Source organism: Panthera leo, chromosome B2, assembly GCF_018350215.1.
Source record: "Panthera leo isolate Ple1 chromosome B2, P.leo_Ple1_pat1.1, whole genome shotgun sequence".
In the NCBI taxonomy this organism is placed as follows: domain Eukaryota; kingdom Metazoa; phylum Chordata; class Mammalia; order Carnivora; family Felidae; genus Panthera; species Panthera leo.
In genome coordinates, this window is record NC_056683.1 from 53,451,888 (window position 1) to 53,474,604 (window position 22,717).

At 36.3% G+C, this 22,717-nt stretch overlaps 1 protein-coding gene across 4 annotated transcripts in view; it reads right to left on the reverse strand.

Annotated features, from left to right (window-relative positions):
- Positions 1-22,717, reverse strand: part of DST (dystonin) — a 490,237-nt gene that overhangs the window by 35,755 nt on the left and 431,765 nt on the right. For all 4 annotated transcript variants that reach the window (XM_042939088.1, XM_042939087.1, XM_042939090.1 and 1 more), the window contains 12 exons: positions 20,581-20,799; positions 16,720-16,923; positions 15,298-15,529; positions 14,186-14,412; positions 12,156-12,278; positions 11,924-12,025; positions 9,308-9,409; positions 7,231-7,404; positions 6,741-6,896; positions 3,096-3,293; positions 2,618-2,746; positions 461-628 (listed from right to left, as the gene is read on the reverse strand). In XM_042939088.1, coding sequence (XP_042795022.1) covers positions 461-628; positions 2,618-2,746; positions 3,096-3,293; positions 6,741-6,896; positions 7,231-7,404; positions 9,308-9,409; positions 11,924-12,025; positions 12,156-12,278; positions 14,186-14,412; positions 15,298-15,529; positions 16,720-16,923; positions 20,581-20,799 — 2,034 coding nt within the window. The remainder of the gene's footprint in view (positions 1-460; positions 629-2,617; positions 2,747-3,095; positions 3,294-6,740; positions 6,897-7,230; positions 7,405-9,307; positions 9,410-11,923; positions 12,026-12,155; positions 12,279-14,185; positions 14,413-15,297; positions 15,530-16,719; positions 16,924-20,580; positions 20,800-22,717) is intronic.

Genomic DNA, 22,717 nt, shown 5'->3' on the forward strand with positions numbered 1-22,717 from the left:
CTGTCAGTGAGGGAATACAATCTAGTATTCCTCACCTATCATTATTCTTACAGCATTAAACAGTGATATTTTTAATCCCTTTTCATGGACTTTTGTCATGGAAGTGCTTATTATATACACAATCATCTCACTCTCTTGACCTCCCTCTTTCCCTTCCCACTATATACATAAGTAAGTGTGATTAGAATTATTTAACAATCCAGAATTCGAGTGGTTCACAAATTTAAAAATACACCTAGAAACACTTGATCTATGATCTGTGTTGGAACAGACTGCTTTAACTCTATCCTCCTGTGTGAAAGAGAATACTATTTTCAATTGACCCCATGAAACCTCCAAATGTATACAAAGAAAATTTAAACATGGGGTCATTAAAAGTTCCACTGCTAATTCTACTCAGAGATTAAGTAAATCTCATGAAATAAAACATTCATTCTATTACATTAATTAAAGCACATACTTTCCTTTCATTGAGTTTGGTTTCCACCGATTCCCATTTTTCTTTCAAGTTATTTATGTCTTGGTCAATTGTCTCTGCAGATTTGGGGCATCTTGCAAGCATCTGCTGGCCTTTCTGCATCAGACTTTTGTATGTTTCTTCTTTAACATCAAAGGCAGCACAGATTTCCTACATTGAGATATCCCCCCAAGTTAAATCATTTTTAAGAGAATAAAATCTAAGAGTTCCTTTCCCAGGTCATCAATCCCAAGCCCCTCATCATATAGTCACCTTTATCTAACATACAGAATAACTGTGACACATTCAAATATTTCACTATATTAAAACAACACCTAAGCCTGTAGACATATCCGTCTGCCAGAAATCTCAGAAATGGTGCTATCATTATCAATTCAGTCCAGCATGGTAAAGTTGGTAAGTAACTTTTATGTTATCAAGAAAGGTTTCACTGTGCAGTAACCAATCAGCTCGGTGACCCCGAGCAAGTGATTAACTTCTCTGAGCCTTGTTTTCCTTCTCTGTAACATGGGCTTTCTAAGTCTCACCTCAGACTATGACAGTGGCTATAATAATTTTTGGGATAGTTTATTTGTGTGGTCAGAAGGCACACAACGAATAGAAAGTGAAGGCTCAATACAGTAAGATATTTTAAGTTGATTGTTCGGACTTTGGAATCACAAAAGACAAATTCGGGATACTATGAATATTACTCTCATTTATAACATCTTTAAAGCTTTCAACTGGAATGCAATGTGTTTCTTCTACAGAGAATACAAAAAAATTATGAAAACAAATTCAGAATTTAATATCAAAACAAGAGTTACATTCATGTAAAAACTTAAGACCAGTTCTCCACAACACCTGTATGATGGTTACTTCCTATCCAAATCCCCAAATTCAAAATTATTTACAACCAAGTGTGGTTTCAATAAGCTCTCACAACAACATTGGACATCTGATAAAGAATACAGGTTTGGATGTATAATGGCCCATTTCTTTTGCCCAATCCCCAAGCATATCTACTCTTATTTCTCAAGATACTAATTGTCAGCATTTGAATATTAAAAAAAACTTTCTGATGCAAATTTGCAAGTTTAAAAGAGGATTAGTTTTCAAAATATGAAACAGACTGTTTTATCTTAAAACTTCTAAACCTGAATTATAATGTAAATGAATAGGAAATGCCAATAAATCAAAGTCTAAATTCAATTTGTCAGTCTCCATTTCTGTGAAAGAAAGCCAGAGTCTCAAGTTTCATTATATTTTCCTCTTTTAAGAGTGGACAGTGCCACAGAATCTGGGTGGGAACAGCCCATAGGCACAATGTTCCCACTGGACAATGAACTAAACAGAAGCCACCCCTTGTTCACAGCTCGTATAGGTGTGAAGTTGAAGATACAGCCCTATCACCATTAAAACAAACAAACAGGGGTGCCTGGGTGGTTCAGTCGGTTAAGCCTCTGACTCCTGTTTTCGGCTCAGGTCATGATCTCAAAGTCTCCAAGTTTGAGCCCCACCGTGAGGCTCTGCACTGAGGGTGCAAAGCCAGCTTGAGATTCTGTCTCCCTCTCTCTCTGCCCCTCCCCCATTCTATCTCTCTCTCTCTCTCTCTCTCTCTCCCTCTCTCTCTCTCTCACACACACACACACACACACTCTCTCTCTCTCTCTCTCTCAAAATAAATAAACTTAAGAAAGTAAAACAAATAAACAAGTCGCTCTTGAACAGAACAAGAATATATTTTCCAGCCTTCCATGAAACTAGACGGGAGTATCATGCTCATAGCAATAATTTTTAAGTCAATTCTGACGGCTTTCGGGATTTTTCTCTTCACTGAAGGTACAACAGTTTATAATTTACACAACGTTTTATTACTATCCATACAAGTTCATCATTTTATGGGGCAAATTAGCTTCTAAAAAATACCTAGACTTCTAGGTACTTCTGGCACACTCATCTCTGAAATAAAGAATAAGTTCTGACTTGAAAAATTTAATCAATAAATGGTGTTTCTAGCACTTACACATAAAGATTTCTGCTGTAAAACTGTATATCCTTTAAACTTTCTCCCACAATTTATTGGTCACCAGGACCCACACAAAATGGTCAGTGTCTTTCTTATTCTGAGGCTAGAGCTGTAGGAAATAATATACTTACCAGGTGGGCATTAAGCTGCTCCCTGGCTGTTTCCGGTAACCCCCCCAGAGGTTTGGAGGCTAACAGATGACGCTCCGTGTCCGTCAGCCACTGCTGCAAATCCTCAATCTCACCATGGAACCCTTTGGCCTGGAGTGATACAGAATTTTAAGTCTGGGCCATAAACACATTGTCACTTTTAAGGAGAAAACAATGTCTGAAGGAGCCCGGCCTGCTAAGCCTCTCTCTGCGTTCTTAACAACAGGCAGGTGCCAGTGGATTTGCCTTGCCTTTCTTCATGGTGAGAGCTCTGGCGGATAAGACTATTACACTAAGAGCCAGAGGGCTGCCTTCTCATCTGCTGTGTTCTTTATCCCACTTATTTTTACTCCTCTCCTACGGTACACAAATTAAACAGGGTCTGCAAACCAACGAAAGAATTCCATACTATTTTGGTCTGGAAGGCCATGAAAGGCTGAGAATCTACTCTCTTATTCACCTGGCGCAAGGCACCATCCAGCTGCTGCTTCCTTTGTTCTGTTTTTTCCAAAACATTTTGCCATCGTTGATTTAGAATCTCTAGCTTGTTCTGAAGGTTGCTTGCTTCTTCTCCTGCACTTGATGCAATTAGATCATTTCCTGCTTTGTTAACGGCTTCCACTGTGGACTGATGGGCTAGTACATCATTTTGAAGCACCTGAAAATATGAAGAGAACACTATGTTTGCTAGCTCATAACATGTTAACAGTGCTTTTAATGCAACTGTTTTATTTGCTGAAGATAGAACATTTGGAAACAAAACCATCGTCTACAGAAAGTTTTAATACTAAAAAAGTGTTCAAATGGTGGACTTCTTTTCCCTTAACTTTGCAGCTTTCCTGGATATACCTTTAGTCTACCTTGAAATGATTATCAAAGAACATTTTGCTAGTTCTTCCTATTAGAATAACCTTATATTGAGGACATTAAGTATCTAGAGATTATAATCAAAAGGTTATGAAAGTTTTCATTTGATTCAAAATCATTTTGACTGAACTTAATTTTCATGTCTTAAGTAAACAACTTGAAAAATATTTTGATTTCTATATATCCATTTTCAAATACAAAATTATTACATTCTTAGATAACGCCATGCTTTACAATTAACACTCTAAGAGGAAAAAAAAATTACCACAGACTATTCTTCAAGCTTCTCTCATTGGAAAGATGCTACAATTAACTGCTAAGTAGACAGGAATCTTAGGATGCCCTGACAGTAGAGGAAAAGAGATTTCACTGGACAGCAGGAATACTCAAGCCCAGCAATCAAAAGTGTAGCTGTTCCTTTATGAGAAAATGCACATTTGAAGTGTCCACTACAGATTCCAATAAATAACACCTTCCTTATGTACAGTGAAAATATCAGAATAGACCAATAATGCTTAAATGTGCTAACGTGGGACAAGAATGTTAAGTGCAAAAAGCAACCACAAGGCTAAAAAAACCCTGAAATTACACTGAAAAGAATTGCACTTTAAAGAACAAACAGAGCTGGGGCACCTATTTGGGGTGGCTCAGTCAGTTAAGCATCCGACTTCAGCTCAGGTCATGATGTCGCAGCTTACGGGTTCGAGCCCCTCTTCGGGTTTTGTGCTGGCAGCTCAGAGCCTAGAGCCTGCTTTGGATTCTGCGTCTCCCTCTCTCTGCCTTTTCCCCAGCTCACACTCTGTCTGTCTCTCTCTCTTTCTCAAAAATAAATAAACATTAGAAAAAACTTAAAAAAAAGAACAAATAGAGGTTAGGAATAGTTTCAAGAAAACCGCAGTTATGTTTTTGGAAACCAGAAGAAACCTTCCTCTCATGTTAGTAAGGGCCAATGGTAATCTTTCCCTAGATTCACTGGCTGAGGGTTAACAACAGGAGAGAAAAGAAACATCATGTATCATCCTACATAAGGCATCCCACATCTGGAGGGAAATCCAGAACAGGGGGATTTTTAGTGAAGAGCACTAATCATCTGTGATAACTGTTTTTCTGACGATATGCACTCATTCTCTGAGGCACCTGTTAAGGAAGTTAAAGGCTATAAAATCAACTGAGGAAACATTCCCTCCCTTCCTCCAGCAACTGTGCTAGTGATTTTAAGCCCTTTAACTTGTGACCTTTGAAAAATGGAAGAAGAAGGGAGGACATATCCCTAACTGCTCAAAGGTAGATAAACAGAAATAAAAGATCCCTACCTCATGCCCGGCCAAAATAACTGGATCGTGGTGTCTCACTGTCCCACCTCTACTGGACTCTACAAAAATTCCTGTCACTGATGTATGCTGCATTTAAGGACAACTGCTAAGTTGGAATAAACATATTTTTTTTTTATGCAGAGTCAGTCTGACCAGTCATTACTATTCTTAGAAAGGTATAAAATAGACATTAAATAATAAAAAATATTGATACAAAATAGGTCCTAACTGCTGGGCAGTTAGATATGGCTGGGCAATGATCATAAATAAGACAGAACCAGGTAAGAGAGGGAGAGAAATTTAAATTAGGGTACAGTTACTGTGGGGAAAAGTATGAAAGAAGGAAAACTACAGCAAGAATACTAAAAAACTCTTTGTCATGATAGTAAAGTGCCAAAAACTCACCTTTCATTTTAAAATGATAAAAATTATTAAACATTTTCTCTTTGATAATCAAGGAAAACTTATTTAAGGTCAGAATTTATGACATGACCTTAGGTAAGATGCCTTATTAATGTGAATGCTCAAGTACTATGAAAGACTGGACTGTCAGGATAAACTCAACCAAGCATCACCTTTTATTCATTAAGCCTACTGACTTAAGAGATAGGGAATTTTCTTTTCATCTGAAAAAAAAAAAATCATTTATCTCACTTCTCCTGGCCAAGTCAATGGCTTTGGTCATTTGCACAAAGATTCTAACAACTGGGTTTCAGGATTTATGTTTCTAGTCAAATGAACTTTATCGTAATAAACTAGAATTCTGCTCTCAACCCCCCACAAGTTCTGCTCTGATGACCTACCTAGGCTGGATATCATCTAAGCCTTGAAGATGCCTCCGGCTATCAGTTTGGGGCCCACTGTGTTAAGCTCCATGCTTTCCTCCTCCCTAAACCCTCCAGGTTGTACAGAGATAGGGTATTTTCTATTAAGAATTGTCAACCAAGGGCCACAAAGATGACAACAATGGGCACCTGGGTGGCTGAGTCGGTTGAGCATCTGACTCTTGATTTCAGCTCAGATCACGATCTCACTGTCTGTGGGTTGGAGCCCCGCATCGGCCTCTGCACTGACAGTGTGGAGCCTACTTAGGATTCTCTCTCTCCTTCTCTCTCTGCCCCTCCCCTGCTCTCTCTCTGGCTCTCTCTCAAAAATAGTCTAAAATAAAAAAAAAAAAAAAACTTAAAAAAAAAAAGAATTGTCAATCAAGTATCACAAAGATGACAACATAAAGTTGTTGGGTATGTACCTCAAGATATAATTAAAATTTTTAATTTAATTTAATTTTTAATTTAAAGCTCTCCATCATGTTCAGGACATATAAAAACCCTTTAAACATAATAAATATTGTTTAAAACTAATTCAGAAAGAAAAGGACTAAGACACGGAAAGCCAATGAGAAGTCAGGGAGACACGGAGACTGAAGAACAAACCTCCACAGAGTGAGAGATGCACAGGCAAGCAGAAAGATGTTAGACATGCCAAACACACAGCAGGTGACACTCACATGGCGCTAAGGGCGACCAGAGGAAAAACATACACACAGCCTGCAGCGGAACAACATTTTGAGCCTATGACTTTGTTAGGGTATCCCCAACCACTTTTAAAACTAGGCTATGTCAATCCAGTGACAGGGATAATCAGGGATTTAAACCAATATCTGCCACGCAGCCTGGAAATTTAGCCAGAAGTTTCCCATCCTTGCCGTTCTGGATAACTGCCCTGAACAATGAGGAAAAAAAATTGTTTATAATCTTTTAAAAAGTGTGTTTTAAGGAGTTTAGCCTTCAGTTACAAATGTCAAATATGAACCTGAGCTATCACCATCAACTTGAAAAATACATAAAGAGGAAACATACCAAAACAAAACTCTGATGACATTAGAAACACATAAAGAAACACGACATGCAATCACAGCTACATACATGGTGCTTGGCGAGTTCAATTTCAATGGCCTTAGGGTCTCCTCCCACAGGCTTCTGTTCACTCAGCAGGCCCTCAGTGTGTGTCAGCCAGGCAAGCAGCTCATCCAGGGCATGCTGGAACTGGCCCAGTGCTAACAGAGCACCTTCTAGCTTATGCTACAGAAACAGTGGAGAGGAAGAAAATCCATATGAATTCGATATCATGAATGACATACATTTATAAAAATAACAAGAGCAAAAAAGAAAAATCAATGGTTGCACACTGTGTAATTCTGTAAGCATATCCAATGAAGCCCAATTATATCCTACATTTTACGTTTGACATTCCTTGTGGTTAAAAATGGCATGTCGAGAAGCAGGAAGAGGTCTAATAAAATAAGAATTTACGTAGGGGCTTCAAAAGTTTATGTGCTTAATCACCTATTTTATTTTTTTAATAATGATTTTACCTGAACTTCTCTAACTTCCTAACAAAAGTCTTGATGTTTACCTGTCTGTTGATAATTCTTTCATCCAGACTATCCCATATCAATTTCAGCTCCATCAATGGGTCTTGAACAGTGTGTTTGTCGCTCTCTTCTGTTACTTTCTTCAGCAAAAGCTCTGCTTGATGATTTAGTCTCTCCATTTCTATCTGTTGTTGGTAGGCCTCTGATTTGAATTGCTATTTTTTAAAAAAAAGGAGATATACAAGGAAAATGTGTTCTAAATCAAAACTTTAAACAATAAAAATTCTATGGATTCAATATTTATTCTAATTCATATTTACTATGGCCAGGGAGATGAAGAGGAATAAAATCTAACACAAAAGAATTACAAATAAAAAAAAAGATGAGAGAAATATACTTTCTTTATTCAATGTTTTATAAATGCTGGAAAGATATTTCTATTTATAATTTTGACATCTCACTTTTGTTCTCTATAGTACAAATTTAAGATATTTCCAGGTTAACCTTATTCCAATGCCTATTATATTCAATAAATATACACTGACACTGACCTATATGAAACCCCCCCAAAAAAATCTCTAAGAAACCCAGATTAATATTTATTTCCTGCTCAAAAACAGTGCATCCACTGAACATTTTATGTTTTCTGTAGCTGTGCTGTGTTCGTTGATATTCAGTTATTCCTATGCCTAACTGTTGACTCAGAATAACATTATTTTTCTCCCAGTGCTCACTAACATGTATTTAATGATCTTGGCTTTGGCAACCAACACAGGTTAGCAAATGGTTGCTTGTAGTAGGAAACTGTCCTTCACAAAATATTTATTTTTTATTTGTAACAGTAAATCATTAAGTAGTACATTATTAATGACTAAATAGTCCCTTAATTTTTTTCAAACATGAAAATAATAATTAAAAAATAATAACTAAGGTATCATGAACACTTTCTTTGTTCTAACAAACTTATAAAGAAAATAATTTTATTCTCAATTCAAGCTAAGGACACAAAAGTGAGACCAGTTAGAGAACTGTCCCGAGGTCCTTTGGCTAAGTAAGTGAATGCACTGGGATGTAATCTCAAAACAACCTAATCTCAGAGACAGCACTCGTAAGCAGCCTGCTGCATGAAAACTACTGAGATACACGCAAATATAAAAAAAAAAAAAAATGTACACATGTAAATGTACAAAAAGTATATCATGTGCTTACTACATGACCACATAAAGGTAAAGAAAATAAAACAAAATCTAGTAATGGCAACGGTAATAATTTCTAAATGAAATATTCTATATCACACATAGAGATGAAAATGCTATAATTTTAAAGCCAGATAATAAATGTATATAAACATCTAGTAGAGTTCATTGAAAATGGCATGATGTCTCTTTGGATGGGGACTTGAAATTAGGAAGGAAACAGCTGATCCCACTTGGATAAATGATCATCAGCACAGAGGAATTCAAAGAGGAAACAGTCCAGCCACTTACACAGCTGGAGATCAAGAACCACGAAAGTAAAAATTACAGAGGAAAGCAGATAGAAAACAATAAACATTTTTACAAAACAAACATTTTGGGAAACACTATTATACCAAGGATGTTTCTTCAGCCTGTTAGACTGAATGGATTACTCTGACCCACTGAAAAAAACAAAAATGTTATATGTGTATCGAGGACAATGATACACCATTGAATAATGAAGTTATAAAAATCCTTACAGTATGAGCTACATGTGTATAAAGTATACACCCACACCCTCCCACCCCCTTCCCCTCTTCAGTGTGCTCCCAGCATAAGGATTTCTGAAAGGCTATAGATCAAATCTTAAAAGAAGTTGTATGTAACATTTTTGGGTAGCTTTTAAAAAGCCACCTTTCTGGTTATCATTTTCTGACTTTTCTATAATGAATAGGTATTGATTTAATAAGAAGAAAACTAGTATTTTGTATCATTTAATGAGAACTTATATGCTGCTTATTATGTAATTATGCTATATTAAACCAGTTTCACAATCAAAATGTTAATACTTTAGCTATGTAAAATAAATTTGTGTCAAGAGTCCCATGAATAAAGAACATAAAAATACAATCTCTGATAAATTAATGAACCACACGCATACCTTTAGCTCTTCAATCTGCTGCTTGACAGTTTCAAGATCTGTTCCAATTGGTGACATTGAAGCTAATTTACCACCTGCAATATCTACCCAGTCAAATATTGCCTGAAAAACACATTAGCCCATGAGTTATTAGCACATCTGAAATTGCTATAACATCCCAAGTGCTACAGAAAAGTACAATCATAAAGCTATACAGATATTATGGAATGAGCCTATTTTACAAATTAAGATGGTTCACCTAAATAAGTAAAAGAAACAATATGATGAAAAAGTTGTCCCAAATATGCAATAGATAGAACCTTCAATTCTGCATCCAACTTTGCAAAGGAAATTCTTTTCTGAATGGAATCTTAGAATATTAACAACTTTCAAAAAAGTGCATTTGAAAAAGTTTTATAAATTCAATCACATGAAATAGGCATAAGAAAGCATAGAGAATTCTAAGAGGAAGATTATGTAAATATATTGAAAGAAAAAGATTTCAAAGCCATCTGTTTTTTCTAATAAAGCAAGAAGTTTATTGTTTAGCACTTGAGTAAAATATTTGGCCCAGCTAAAGCCTTACACATTATTTAGATTAGCATAAAAATCCTGCACATACCACAATTAATATTATGACCATGATTCTGAATTACAACATAAGACTACAGAATCTATTTTCCTGTTCTTTTTATGTAATATAAACATTTTAGGAAGGCACAACTCACATTTCTTTCAGATACTGAATGCACAAAATTATTCTGGACTTTAATGAAGTTGCCAGACCATATAGTAGGAGGAAGAATCTTGGAAACTATCTGTTATTTTCATTTATCATTAATAAACCCAATAACTTAAGCAGTAACCTGTGAAATTATATTTAATGAGAACTTATAAGCTGCTTATTATGTAATTATGCTATATTAAACCAGTTTCACAATCAAAATGTTAATACTTCAGTTATGTAAAATAAATTTGTGTCAAGAGTCGCATGAATAAAGAACATAAAAATACAATCTCTGATAAATTAATGAACCCCACGCATACCTTTAGCTCTTCAATTAATAAAAACATATACATATATTTTTACTTTACAGTCAAACCCTGAAATGCCTAGAGCTTCTGGACCTTTCAACATCTCGTTCTAGCCAATCTTAGCTATTTCGTAAATCAAGTGGCCCTTCATTCTCGCAGATGATGCTCCTAATCTATAATGGGCCTTGTCTGTCCAGCAGGGGTAATGAGAGAGTAAAAGTTAAGGTGCCCCAGGGCACCTGGGTAGCTTGGCTGGTTAAGCCTCCCTCTTGATTTCATGCTCAGGTCATGATCTCATGGTTCGCGGATTTGTGCCCCACATCAGGCTCTGCAATGACAGCATGGAGCCTGCTTGGGATTCTCTGTGTCCCTTTCTCTCTCTGCCCTCCCCCCACTTGCATTCTCCCTCCCTCTCTCTCTGTCTCTCAAAAACAAATAAACAAACATTAAAATTTTAAAAAAAGGAAAGTCATAGCGCCTAGCCAGTGACCTCTGTGGCTAATGGCTCCTGAGGGCAAAAGGCTGCAAATGGTGGCAGTGCCATCTGCAGCCACAGAAGAGGGCACAACTCAGTCATTTATTAATAATACATACAAATCATGACCTGCTCCCACAAACTGAGGGCTGGAGCCTGATTAGTTAGTTCCTGGCCACTGAAACCTAACCAATCATTTAACTCTTCGGTTAAAAAGTGGGGGAAGGAGGAAAGTTATATAAGATATTATTTGTGGTGAATTTTTTCATATATTTCCAAAGTTCAAAACACTTTCAACTGGCATGAAGCCTGGCTTCTGATATTTACTTTTACAAATATAGAAATGGAATGGCATAATAAAAAGGAAAAGATGTTCTCATCTGAGCTTTAAAAATAATATTCACTTGGTGTTATGGAAATACTCAGAAGGGCTTTTTCCATACGGTAGGAGGGTTGACAGATTCAACACTGGCCAGCCTGTTAGGAAATGGAATAAAGCTGAAGAAGGTAAGGAGAGAAATGTCCCTGAGCTGGCCTCCACCAACAAGACAATTTTTCATATGAAAAGGGAAACTTTAAAACATGGTTAATAAACTGAATGAGAACCGTTAAGGGGTGTGAAAAACAACCGTGAAAAGGAATTACGTGGATGGAAAGGAAGAAAAACATTTTATACAACAGATTATGACCTAATGAAACAGAAATCTATTTTAGTTCAACGGGGAACACTGGCTTCAAATCAAATCTCTTTTACTCCTGACTTTAGTTAAACTCAGGGATATTTTTAGATAGTGTTTACTCCTTTCATCTTACTCCACTCAACTTTAGAAGAGAACTCCGATTCAGCTCTCATTTCAGCTTGGTGTGGAACCATTAACATTTTCCAAAAATCAAAATTTTTCTTTTCAAAGTAAATTGCACTGTGTGTATAAAAATGTAGTGAGATGTGTGCATAAATCTACACATCTATCCAGTGTCAGAAATACCTTCCAAAAGGCAAAACATACACTGAAGTAGGTGAGCCTACTGCACATGTATCTGCTGTGCTGGGGTGGTGTCAATGTGTAAATCTGCACGCGTCAGTGAGCCCGATTCTCCTCCCAGGAGACACGCCGGAACGCCCTTACCTGTAGTCCATCCTGGTACTGAACGGCAGCCTGCATTGCCTCCTCAAGTTTGTCCACCCGGTCTTTCCAAGCCTTATTCAGAGAATCCCAGGCTGAATTTAACTACAATATAAATATCAGAACTCTTTTAGTGTCATTTATTAAGTTTGCAACTATTTCTTCCAAATATGCTTTAAACAAAATCTTTTTTAAAAAAGCATTTTGATGAGAGTAGGAAATACACTAGCTGTACCTCATCTATACTCTTCTTGACAATGGGTTTATCAGGTTCCCCACATGCAGCAATGAGTTCAGAACCCAGGTTGACCACTATATCCAGCTCTTCCTGTAGTCCATCAATTTCTTCCTTAATGGCCTAGAATAAGAAATGACAGCCTCAGAGTTTTAAGCAAAAACACACGGGAACTAAAAAGATGGACACAGAGACATTAATTATAGTTATTTCTAGGAAGTGGGATTATGATCAATTTTATTTTCTTCTTCTTTTCTAACTTTCTGCGATCAATTTTTTTGAATAAGAAAGAAGAAATATTTTAAAGAAAAACAGCATCCTTTGTAATAAACATGTTTATTCTAAAAACAATATTTAAAGAATTAGTTCTACGTAACAAATACCAGAACAAGCTCCTTTAAATATCAATAACAATGAAAAGTGTAGAGATATATTTTGTTTTTGAAACAAAATAGTTTGGGCAATATACATTTATATTTTTCTTTATTTTTTTTGAAGTTTTTTAAAATCTATTTTGAGAGAAAAGAGAGAGCATCAGCAGGGGAGAGGCAGAGAGAGGGAGAGAGAGAGAGAATTCCAGGCAGGCTCTGTACTGTCAGTGCAGAGCCAGATGTGAGGCTCGAACTCACGAACCTGGGTTCATGAGTCGAACTGCATTCAGGAGTCAGACGCTCAAGTGAGCAAGCCACCCAGATGCCCTGGCAATATACATTTAAAATAGAGGTTGAGTAATCTACAACAACAACAACAACAACAACAAAAAATCTAAAGTACTCCTATCCCTATGCACACAACCAAACCAAGCTTGCAGATACAGAGAACAGATAGGTGGTTGCCAGAGGCAGGGGATGTGGGTGGGACAAATGGGTGAAGGGGGTCAAAAGGTATAAACTTCCATTGGTTAAAAAAGAAGTCATGGGAAGCAATGTATAGTTTGGTGACTGTAGTTAATAATACTGCATTGTATATTTTAAAGTTGTTAAGAATAGAACTTAAATAACCAAAAGTAAAGCACGAGTTCAAAAACTTCTAACAAATTAACAATGTTAGTAGATTTAAGATAATCTAGTTTATTATGTCATTTCCCTAAGACTTATAAACTACAAAAAAAAAAAAAATAGGAGAAAAATGCAGTGTACTACTTTTGCTTTAATCTTCTTGGTTAAATATATTTATTCACTCAAGAAACATTTAATAAGCATAAACCAAGCCCAAACTAGGCATTGGGGATATAAATAAAAATAGGGCTATTCCACTCAAGGGGATCGAAGTCCATTAGGAAAAAGAGAGATATAATCAATAAGTTATACTATGTGTAGAGTCTTTTGCATGAGGACAGCATTATGAGAACACAGACAAACTTTCCTAAGTATGCAAGAAAAGATTTTTCATGAAGGCTTACAACCCAAATGACCCTTGAAGTTTGAGTGGGATTTGCCAGAAGAGTGGTAGGAACATATGAGGGTGAGGTAACTAATCCGCAAAGATAACAGAGACTAGAAAGAGCACACCGCAGTGTCAGGGGAAGCCACTTTCTAATAAAGGAGCAGCACTCAACCAAATGGCTTTGAGAACACAGGCATGGGCTATGCTGGGATGTAAAAGGCCAGGACACTACTATCGGGTGTCTGGATTTCATTCTGTAGGCAGTGGATGCCTCCGAGTGGTTCTGAGTGGCGATACGGTAAGAGTAGATCTAGAGAGAGGACAAGGTTGGAAGTCGGGCAAGGAAAAAGACTCTGCAGGTAGGGATACCACTATGGATTACTTCAGAAGCCAAAAACGGAGGGAACAAGGGCCTGAAATAAGGCAGGAGGAGTTGAGATGAAGGGAAACTTTAAAAATACATACTCTCTCAGTGAAATATGTGGGTATAATCTAGTTCCTACTATATCACTATGCATTCTACTTTGGGAACCAAATATAAACTGTAATAGAGTAATTCCGAATATTTACCAAGGGAATCCAGGTTTCATTACAACTTACTTTTTTTTTTTTTTTTTTAACTTTAAAGGAGATTTTCTGCTTACCTCTGCTGCTTCTTGCTGCTGTTTTACTACTGAGGGATCAATTCCAGGATCCTCCAGATCCCGGATGAAATCTTGTGTATCTTTAGTGGTTACGACCAATGACATGTGATCACACCAGAACTTTTCTGCTAATTCCATTACATCCAGTAGTTTGGCTTCCCTTTCTTCCACAAGTGTGTGTATGTTCTCCCAAATGAAAACCATTTGGTCAAGCTTATCCTGAACAGCTACGGCACAAAATAGTATCAAAAAGGCAATATGTTAGCCTCATTTAAGCAATAAAGCAGAATGTTTTAGTTTACACAGAAACAGTGATTCAATTTGCTAAGTATCTAAAACTGGACCCAATTTTAGTTGACCACAGTCTAGTGAGTATCACTAGGCCCAATATAGCATATTCTAGACAAATGCAAGCTCTCAGGGTATCCTACTCCTCCTGAACCAAGGCTCTTTCTGACAAAAGTAGACACTCAAGGGTAAGTGAGCTCAGACTAGACCTAAGTTTACCAAGTTTGAAGTTCACCAAGGCTGACCTTCATTCCAAAGAAAATGAAATAACCACTTAAGCTCTCCAAATCAAAAATACTGATGTCTGTTCAGTCTCAGGAATATAACAATGTAGGATATGTATTTTGGGCTTGTTTCTAGAGTAACCGTATAAACTTCCACTAATCCATGTATGTACTCTTCCTTTTGACCCCCAGCTCTTATCTTTAAGATGGCTGGCTAAGGTCGTGGTTGCCATTTCTGTGGCTACAGGATACCCAGTCTGTTGTACGCATTATAAAAAGTAGTGTGTAATTAGTAATGAGAAAAAAAACAAAAACAAAACCTAGATTTGTCCCTTAGCATCATGCTTTAAACAACTGGTTTAGAAGTCCCAAAGAACACATGGCTTTTGCATAATGGCACACTTTGTAACACAGAAAAACATTAACAAGGGATTTATGTACATAGCTCTTCAACCCCAATGGTAGTACCTTTTCTAAAATCTGGCATTTTGTTATGCCATTGGACCGTCCGTAAACACCAGGACAATTCTAAATGTTTAGAATTATTTAGAATTATTTTAAAGGTAAAGTTCAGTTGTTTCCTTATTCTGAAATTATTACCTTTGGCAGATATGTCTTTGTCAGTGCCCTCAGATCTCGCAATCATTTCCTCTCCCCGCTTTTTAAGTGTTTCATACAATGGTTGTAGCTTCTCCATGTCTACTGACACATTCTTATTCTCACTGATCTGCTCCTTAATCTTCTCTACCTCAGCTGAGATCGAAGGCGGCTGCCTCAAACGCTCCACGATGCGTTCCAGGCTCTCAAGGATCTGGTCTATCTTGTCATGGAACTAGAAGTGAATCAAAGGGGTCATTTATGGGGAAAAGACCTGTGATATCAAATGTCATATTTAAATGAAAACAAAAAAAACCCCATATAGTTAATGTCACAATCAAGAATTAAATCTTAGCTACTTTGTTAACATATCTACCCAAATGAGTGTATTCGTTAAGAAACAGTATACGTTAAAAAAAGAAAGAAACAGCATACATTAATATATAATTGGACTAGCTGACATCAGCATTTTACCTGTTGCCTCATTTTATCATAATTCAAATTAATTTTAAAAATTAAGCCCAATAAGCTGTGTGTTTTTCTATCAAAACTGTTTTATTCATCTGTACTCATTATTTTGACATCCTAAAAACGTTATATTATTAAATGTAAGATTCAAGAACATTTTTTATTAGAATACATGAATTTCTTAAGTTCTAAATTTTCTGAACTGAAAAATGTTAAAAAATGAGACCAAACAAAAACCTCCCTGACAGAACAGAAGTTTGAGCTCCATTCATGGTCAAACACATAATCAGATTCATGAAAGAAGTTTAAAGTTTTGTTTGCAAAGGTACCATGGGCAATAAAGCAAAGTCATAAAACCTTGTTCAGTCATGGATTTTACACTCTCCTCAGTTTTAAAAGAATCATCATTCAGGATTACGAAAAATGGCCCACTCCACTGTCAGTGTATATAATAACAAAAGCCCAACTGTGCAGATGGAAAATCTGTAGGTAATTTCCAATTCAACTTCTTGAAAACAGGTATTTTCAAAAAAAGAAAAACATGAATTTCCAACTCTATATTGTTTCCTTCTAATTCAGTCTACACAGTCTTTCTTCTTATTGCCTTCATGGGAGTGTCTCATTAATAATGATAATAGCACTTTTCTTTTAGCTCTCCCAGTGGCAAATATTCCATTCTACTTTAGATGGACACTTAATTAAATATTTGAATAGTGATGTCAGTTGTATGTTTTTTAAGGCATTGAATATTATTTTGTATTGTATCTGCAAGCAGGCAGAGAGAAATATAAGGATTGGACCGAGCAAATACCCCTTTTGAGAGGCAAAAACTTCAATACTCAGATTTAATGTAGTGAAATATTTCTGGTTCAAATTTAATCAGGAGATCCAAGAAAATGTTTTTCCATGCTCTGCCATTTAAACGAACTCAGTCATATTTCTGGTATAAATGATTACCTGAGTAGATTGAGAAATAGCTTCATCCAATGCCACAGCTCGCTTTTTGACATCTTCTTTAATTTGACTGTAAAGGGTGTCAGCTGCCACGTACTTCTCTTGGATAGAAAAGCCTTCCCCTGGGCTCAATTCCAGTAACTGTGGCCCAGTTTTGTTCATCTTATCTATATGAGGCTTGTGTTCGGCTATCAACTCTCGCAGTTGCTATAACAAACCAAACAGCTTCTCAGTATCTCAGGGTCACACTTCCATATTACAGCTGTCTACATGCCCAATGCATCCAGCTGGCAAGAAACTCCAAACACCCTTCCCATCACAAGGCATTTAACACAGGACGGCTCATACTGCTCCTTGCCAGCAAGAGATGCCCCTGACACAAAGAATAAACAATAGTCTGGTCACGTCAAAGTCTCTTTAAGGGTACGTACAAAACTGCTCGTTGAGTGAAATAATGAATCCCAGTTCATTATGCATTTCCTATCAAGAGCAGTACACACTCTGACAAGGGTCATATTACATAAAGAATTATGAACTCACTATGTCCCCAACCTATAGAGATTAAGCCATAACTCTCGGTGTCCCTTTCTGTACACTCATGATATATGCAAAAATTCTTTAGAAGGGAGGAAGGAAGAAAGGGAAGGAAAGAAAAGGAAAGAAGTTCAGCAGAAGGCAGACATAATGCCAAGAGAAAAAGTTAAGAGGATATAAGGCCATAAGGCATTGTAGTTATGTATATATTTAAACCAATATAAAATGTGTATATATAGGTTACATTACATATACCCAAGTATGACTCCATTATATGTATATATGTGATACCTATAATATACACATATGAATAAATCCATCTGTATTTTAAAACGTTAAAGGCTACAGGGTAATCAATCTATCAGACATGTCTGTATACTGAGCATTATTGGTAAGGTGTGTTGAAAGAAAAATATATGACACATGAAATATTTTGCATAATGTCATCTAATCAAGAGATACAATGATATTTATGCCAATAAGTGGGTGTGTAATGGAGCCCCATTCCTTCTAGGAAGGCAAATAAATCTAGAATATCTATACTCCGTAGAACCCAGAGCCTCCACTGAGCAGTGGTTCATGGACCAGATCCAAAGCTACACCCATCTTTGCTTCAGGTCTCTCTTAGGGTAGCCTCCCTGCAGCATTGAGGAGCCTTCCATTTGTACCACAGTAGTGATTAGGATCCTTAATCAGAAGCTTCTTGTCCTCACCAGAAGGTTTATCTCCAAATTATTTGCTACCTAGCCCCTAACAAAAACTTCTCTGAGAGAAATTATATTCAGGAAAGACAGTCTAGAGAAAGCTACCAATCTTCTCCTGTAAACATTTTAATTTCTATCATTCATCAAGAAGAATCGCCAAGATAGCCACATATCTAGATACTTATTGAAAGTGCTCACTAAAATCAGTCATATAAATTATTTTGAAAATTTTTAAGGAAATTGGCATATCATTAACAATGGTGTATTTTTTTTCAAGGTTTAAATCCTTTATTTTATTTATTTATTTATTTTTAATTTTATTTTTTTATTTTTTAAAATTTACAATGATGTATTTTTGAATACAATGCTATTTTTGAAGTTTTTCTGAATATGGTCTCCAAACTCTTAAAAAACAGCTAAATAGACATAAATTCCGTTAAAAGAAAAAGAAGGGGTTGGTCCTAATCTAACATGCTGCTCATAAGGATGTCTGTGATCTAGCTCCTGAGTGGTCCAGGCTGAGATTTTCTTATTTTTGTTTCATATTATGAGATCATCTATTCATGCTGCCTTAAGGAATGGAGGTAATAATGGTAGTAACAGCTAATAAACAATCTCACAAAAAAGCAATGTGTTACACACGTTCTGGTTTCAGTACTCTACAAGGCATGTTGGTAAATCAAGTTTACACTCTGAGTTATCAAGAGACTCTCAGGTAAAATGAGAGATCTCTGCTGAGATGTCCCCAGTTGCCTAGCATGTAGGTAGATCTCATTTGTGTAGCACCACTGTGAAACTCCTTAGTTTGGGAAGTACTGAGATGACCCTTTTTCAGACCATTCCTTTTTTAAACATCTGGTACTACCAGATGCCTACTTGGGTGTGTGTGTGGAGAAAGGGCCCAATGGGTGATGTCTTCTGCCTCATATGTAACAAAATGATTCTTGGCAACATACTGCCATAAGGGTCGAGTCAAATGGAGATAATGAGTGTGACCTCAATGTATCTACCATATAATAACTGGTTCTTGGAGCCATTTTTCATTCCTGATCAGAACGAACTAGAAGATCTTCCCAAACAAATACAGCGGAGGATAAGGCCGTGGAGCTGCAAAAGAAAGGCTGTTCTACAAGGCTGTAAATATTATGAATAATTTAGTTGAATAATTTGAAGACTCAGCTACAAAGTTTTGTAGTTCCTTTATACGTAAAACTGTACATTTGAGAGCTGAAAGATTATGCTAAAAAGGGAAAATTAATTCCACTTTGAAATTCAGTAATAACTCAATAATAATCTCATTCCATTATTTGATGTTATGACAGAAACACAGCTGCTCAAATCTCACCTCAGAATTGAAGAAATCCACGTTAACATTTTATATTAAAACTTATTCAGTGGATAGGCATCAGGATTTCTGCCACGAAGAAACCTTTATACCAAAATTAAATTCAATTCTACATAATTTCTAGGTCTTTCTCCTGCTGCTTTAGATAGAACTTAAAATTTCCATTTTGCATTAAAGTGTTGACTAAAGCCCTTCTAAACAAATGCTTAGGGATATTCTTCAGTGCCAGTACATTAAAAAAGTAAACAAACAAAATAAGGGTGGCACATTCTTCAAACAATGATGTAATACACCACTGAGTTAAAGTCTTCCTGTGTGCGTGCACACACACATGCGCACACTTGCACACACGCATGATTAATCTCAGAGTACATCTTGTATAGATCTGGGAGACAGCAACTAGGTTCACACATCCATGACGGCAACAACTTCAGAGTTTTTCTGACAGTCTTGAACCCTCTCTCTCATTCAAACCCTTGCAAAATTTTAAGCCATGTTAATATTTAAGTAGCTGCTGAAATGAGGGCTTCATAATGCCATTTTATTTATGTTTAAAACATGATATATTTGTAGATGTAAATATACTCTCTAGCTTAATCGTATACGCTTATAGGAGCAAAAACAAACATCAAAAGAGTTCCATGCACATAAGGTTAAAAAAAAATGGGGAAACAACTTGTCTTTGCACCTTTAGCATTCTCCCTTCTCACTGACTTAGCTTTTACATTATTTGTGTTTTGACACGCTGTCATATTGTCAATTTCCTCCAAGCTCAATGGCCTTGTCTGTATGATGCCGCTTTGATGTATTTCTACTATTTGCTTATATTCTAGAGGTCTCCAACCAATACATATTAAGTATAAAACTTAGTCGACATATGTAAATTAAAAGCAATTCAACATGCATCAATTCAAAGTACTTCAAAAAGCTTATTTCGCTAACATTTAAAAATGAGCACTTTGCTTTTGTACCAGGAAGGCTTATACTTCATACTATTCTAGGAAAGCTGGGATGTAATTAATGACATACACAATGTGGCCTCCCCACATGAGTCTTTCTCATTGTAACCCTGGAAAACAGGTGAGCAATATGAGGTAAGCAACTGTGCAGACCAGAATACAATATTGCTAAAACCCCCCAAAATAATGTAAAACATCTAACTGCATTTAAAAAACACCATCCCAGTGCTCACTTTGGCAGCACATATACTAGAAAAACAGCATAACCATCGTGGTTCTCTTTCAATGGGGAATACAACATTCTCTTTAATACCCAGCTTACCCGGTGCTCTTCCTGCTGTTGTCTTAGAGTTTCATATTCGAGGGCTGGGGCAGGAAGCTGAGAGATGATTCTTTGTGTCTCTGTCAGCCATGGCCAAAGTTCTTCATATGTTTCCCAGAACTGGTTAACCAGGGACTGTGCTCGTTCTAGCTGTAGATACCTCTCTGAGTTTATCTGGCAGATGGCATCATAGTTCTTCAACACCTTGTCCAGTTTTTTCTAGAAAATAAGATAATGAAATGTGCTTAGCTGGCTAAACAGGCCAAACAGCACATATACTCCAGAATGTTTTTTCTAGCACTATATGCTTAGTGCAAAGCAGGCACTCACAGATGTATGTTAAACGAAAAAAATCATTAAAACCTATTTAGATTAGGGGCGCCTGGGTGGCTCAGTTGGTTAATCATCCAACTCTTGACTTCAGCTCAGGTCACAATCTCCCAGTTCGTGAGATGGAGCCCTGCATCAGGCTCTGTGCTAACAGTGTGGAGCCTGCTTGGGATTCTGTCTTTCCCTCTCTCTGCTCCTCCCCTGCTCACATGCTCATGCTCTTGCTCTCTCTCAATAATAAATTAATTAAAAATTTTAAAATGTATTTAGATTGTAACTATTTCTATGTATAAACATTCATTTTAAATTTAAAAAGACCCTTTGGGGGCTCCTCACTGGCTTGGTCAGTATAGCATCTGACTCCTCATCTCAGGGTTGTAAGTTGGAGCCTAACGTTGAGTGTAGAGATTACTTAAAAATAAAATCTTAAAAAGAAAAATAAAGATCCTTCAGGTTCATCCATATTTTTGCACAAGGCACGATTTCCTTCCTTTTTAAGGCTGAATAATAATCCCTTCTATGCTAATGTTGTATCTTACCACAACAAAAAAACCTTTCACATATATATGTAAAAAATAGCAAAAATGTGGAACCATAAAAGTACAACTGGAGATCAAGATATATCCACACAACAAATTTTTATATTGTCATCAAAAATCATGGGATTTAATGACAGAGAACAAGCACCCCCCTTCCCCCCCGTCAGAAATATTAGGTGACAAAACCCAAAATATAATAAATAAACAGATTCAGGTTTTTATGAAAAAGACAATGAGCTCTCCAAACATAATAAGCCAAATTCTTCAACTATCCTTCTAGGTCGTATAGGCCTTCTGGGCTAGAAAACAAGTCTCATATGAGTCTAGCGACATTAACATTACTTTCTGGCCAAAAGTAAAGACTCCCTCTCACAAGTGAAGTTATAGGAGGAATTGCTAGCAAAATTAATTGCATATATTACAATCAGAGTACAACATTATACTATACACTGTATTTTATGGGGTGATCATAGTGATCTAGATTACGGTATAAATTTACATCATAAACTAATAGCAGAAGATAAAGCACAACAGGAATCTAATAAACCACAGAATGACACAGAAAATATTTCATGATGATCTCTATTTTTCATGTCAGTCTTTATAAAAATAATAAAGGAAAGATTAAATTATAAATAAGTAAATTGCCAGAATAAATAAAAGTAGTATCAATATACAGTTACATTCTATTACTTTGTCCACGGTACACCTTGAAACCAATGCATACTATTTAAAGTGTAATCTTAGGCATAAACATTTGCATATTTTTTTTTTTGTTATGGGATAGTTTCCTATCAGAAGCATTAGTATACATTAATTTCTTTAGACTGCTGAGATGTCTGAATGTGAATTGAACTAAACATTTTTACTTGTGACTGGTTTTCCATCAATTTAAAGGATAATTAGAAGTCTAGAAACCAGATGCTTTCTTAATTATTCAGCTCATTTTTCTCCTGTACAGCTTACCAAAATTTTATACAGAATGGATTTCAGCATTAAACAAAACCATATATTCTGAAGCATACAGACAACAGGTGACATATAGAGTGATAATTTATACCGATAATAATGGCAATAATACAGCTAACATTAACTGAATGTTTAACGTGTGCCAGTTATTCAAGGATGCAAATTTTAATAGCTTTAGTGTCTATTAAAAAAAGTGTCCCCAGGGTGATTCCCTTAAGGAATATTCCTTTTACTTTTACTCTGTAAGCTTGAAAAAATGCCTTATTTAAATCTCATGATTCAGATGTCCAAATGGCAGC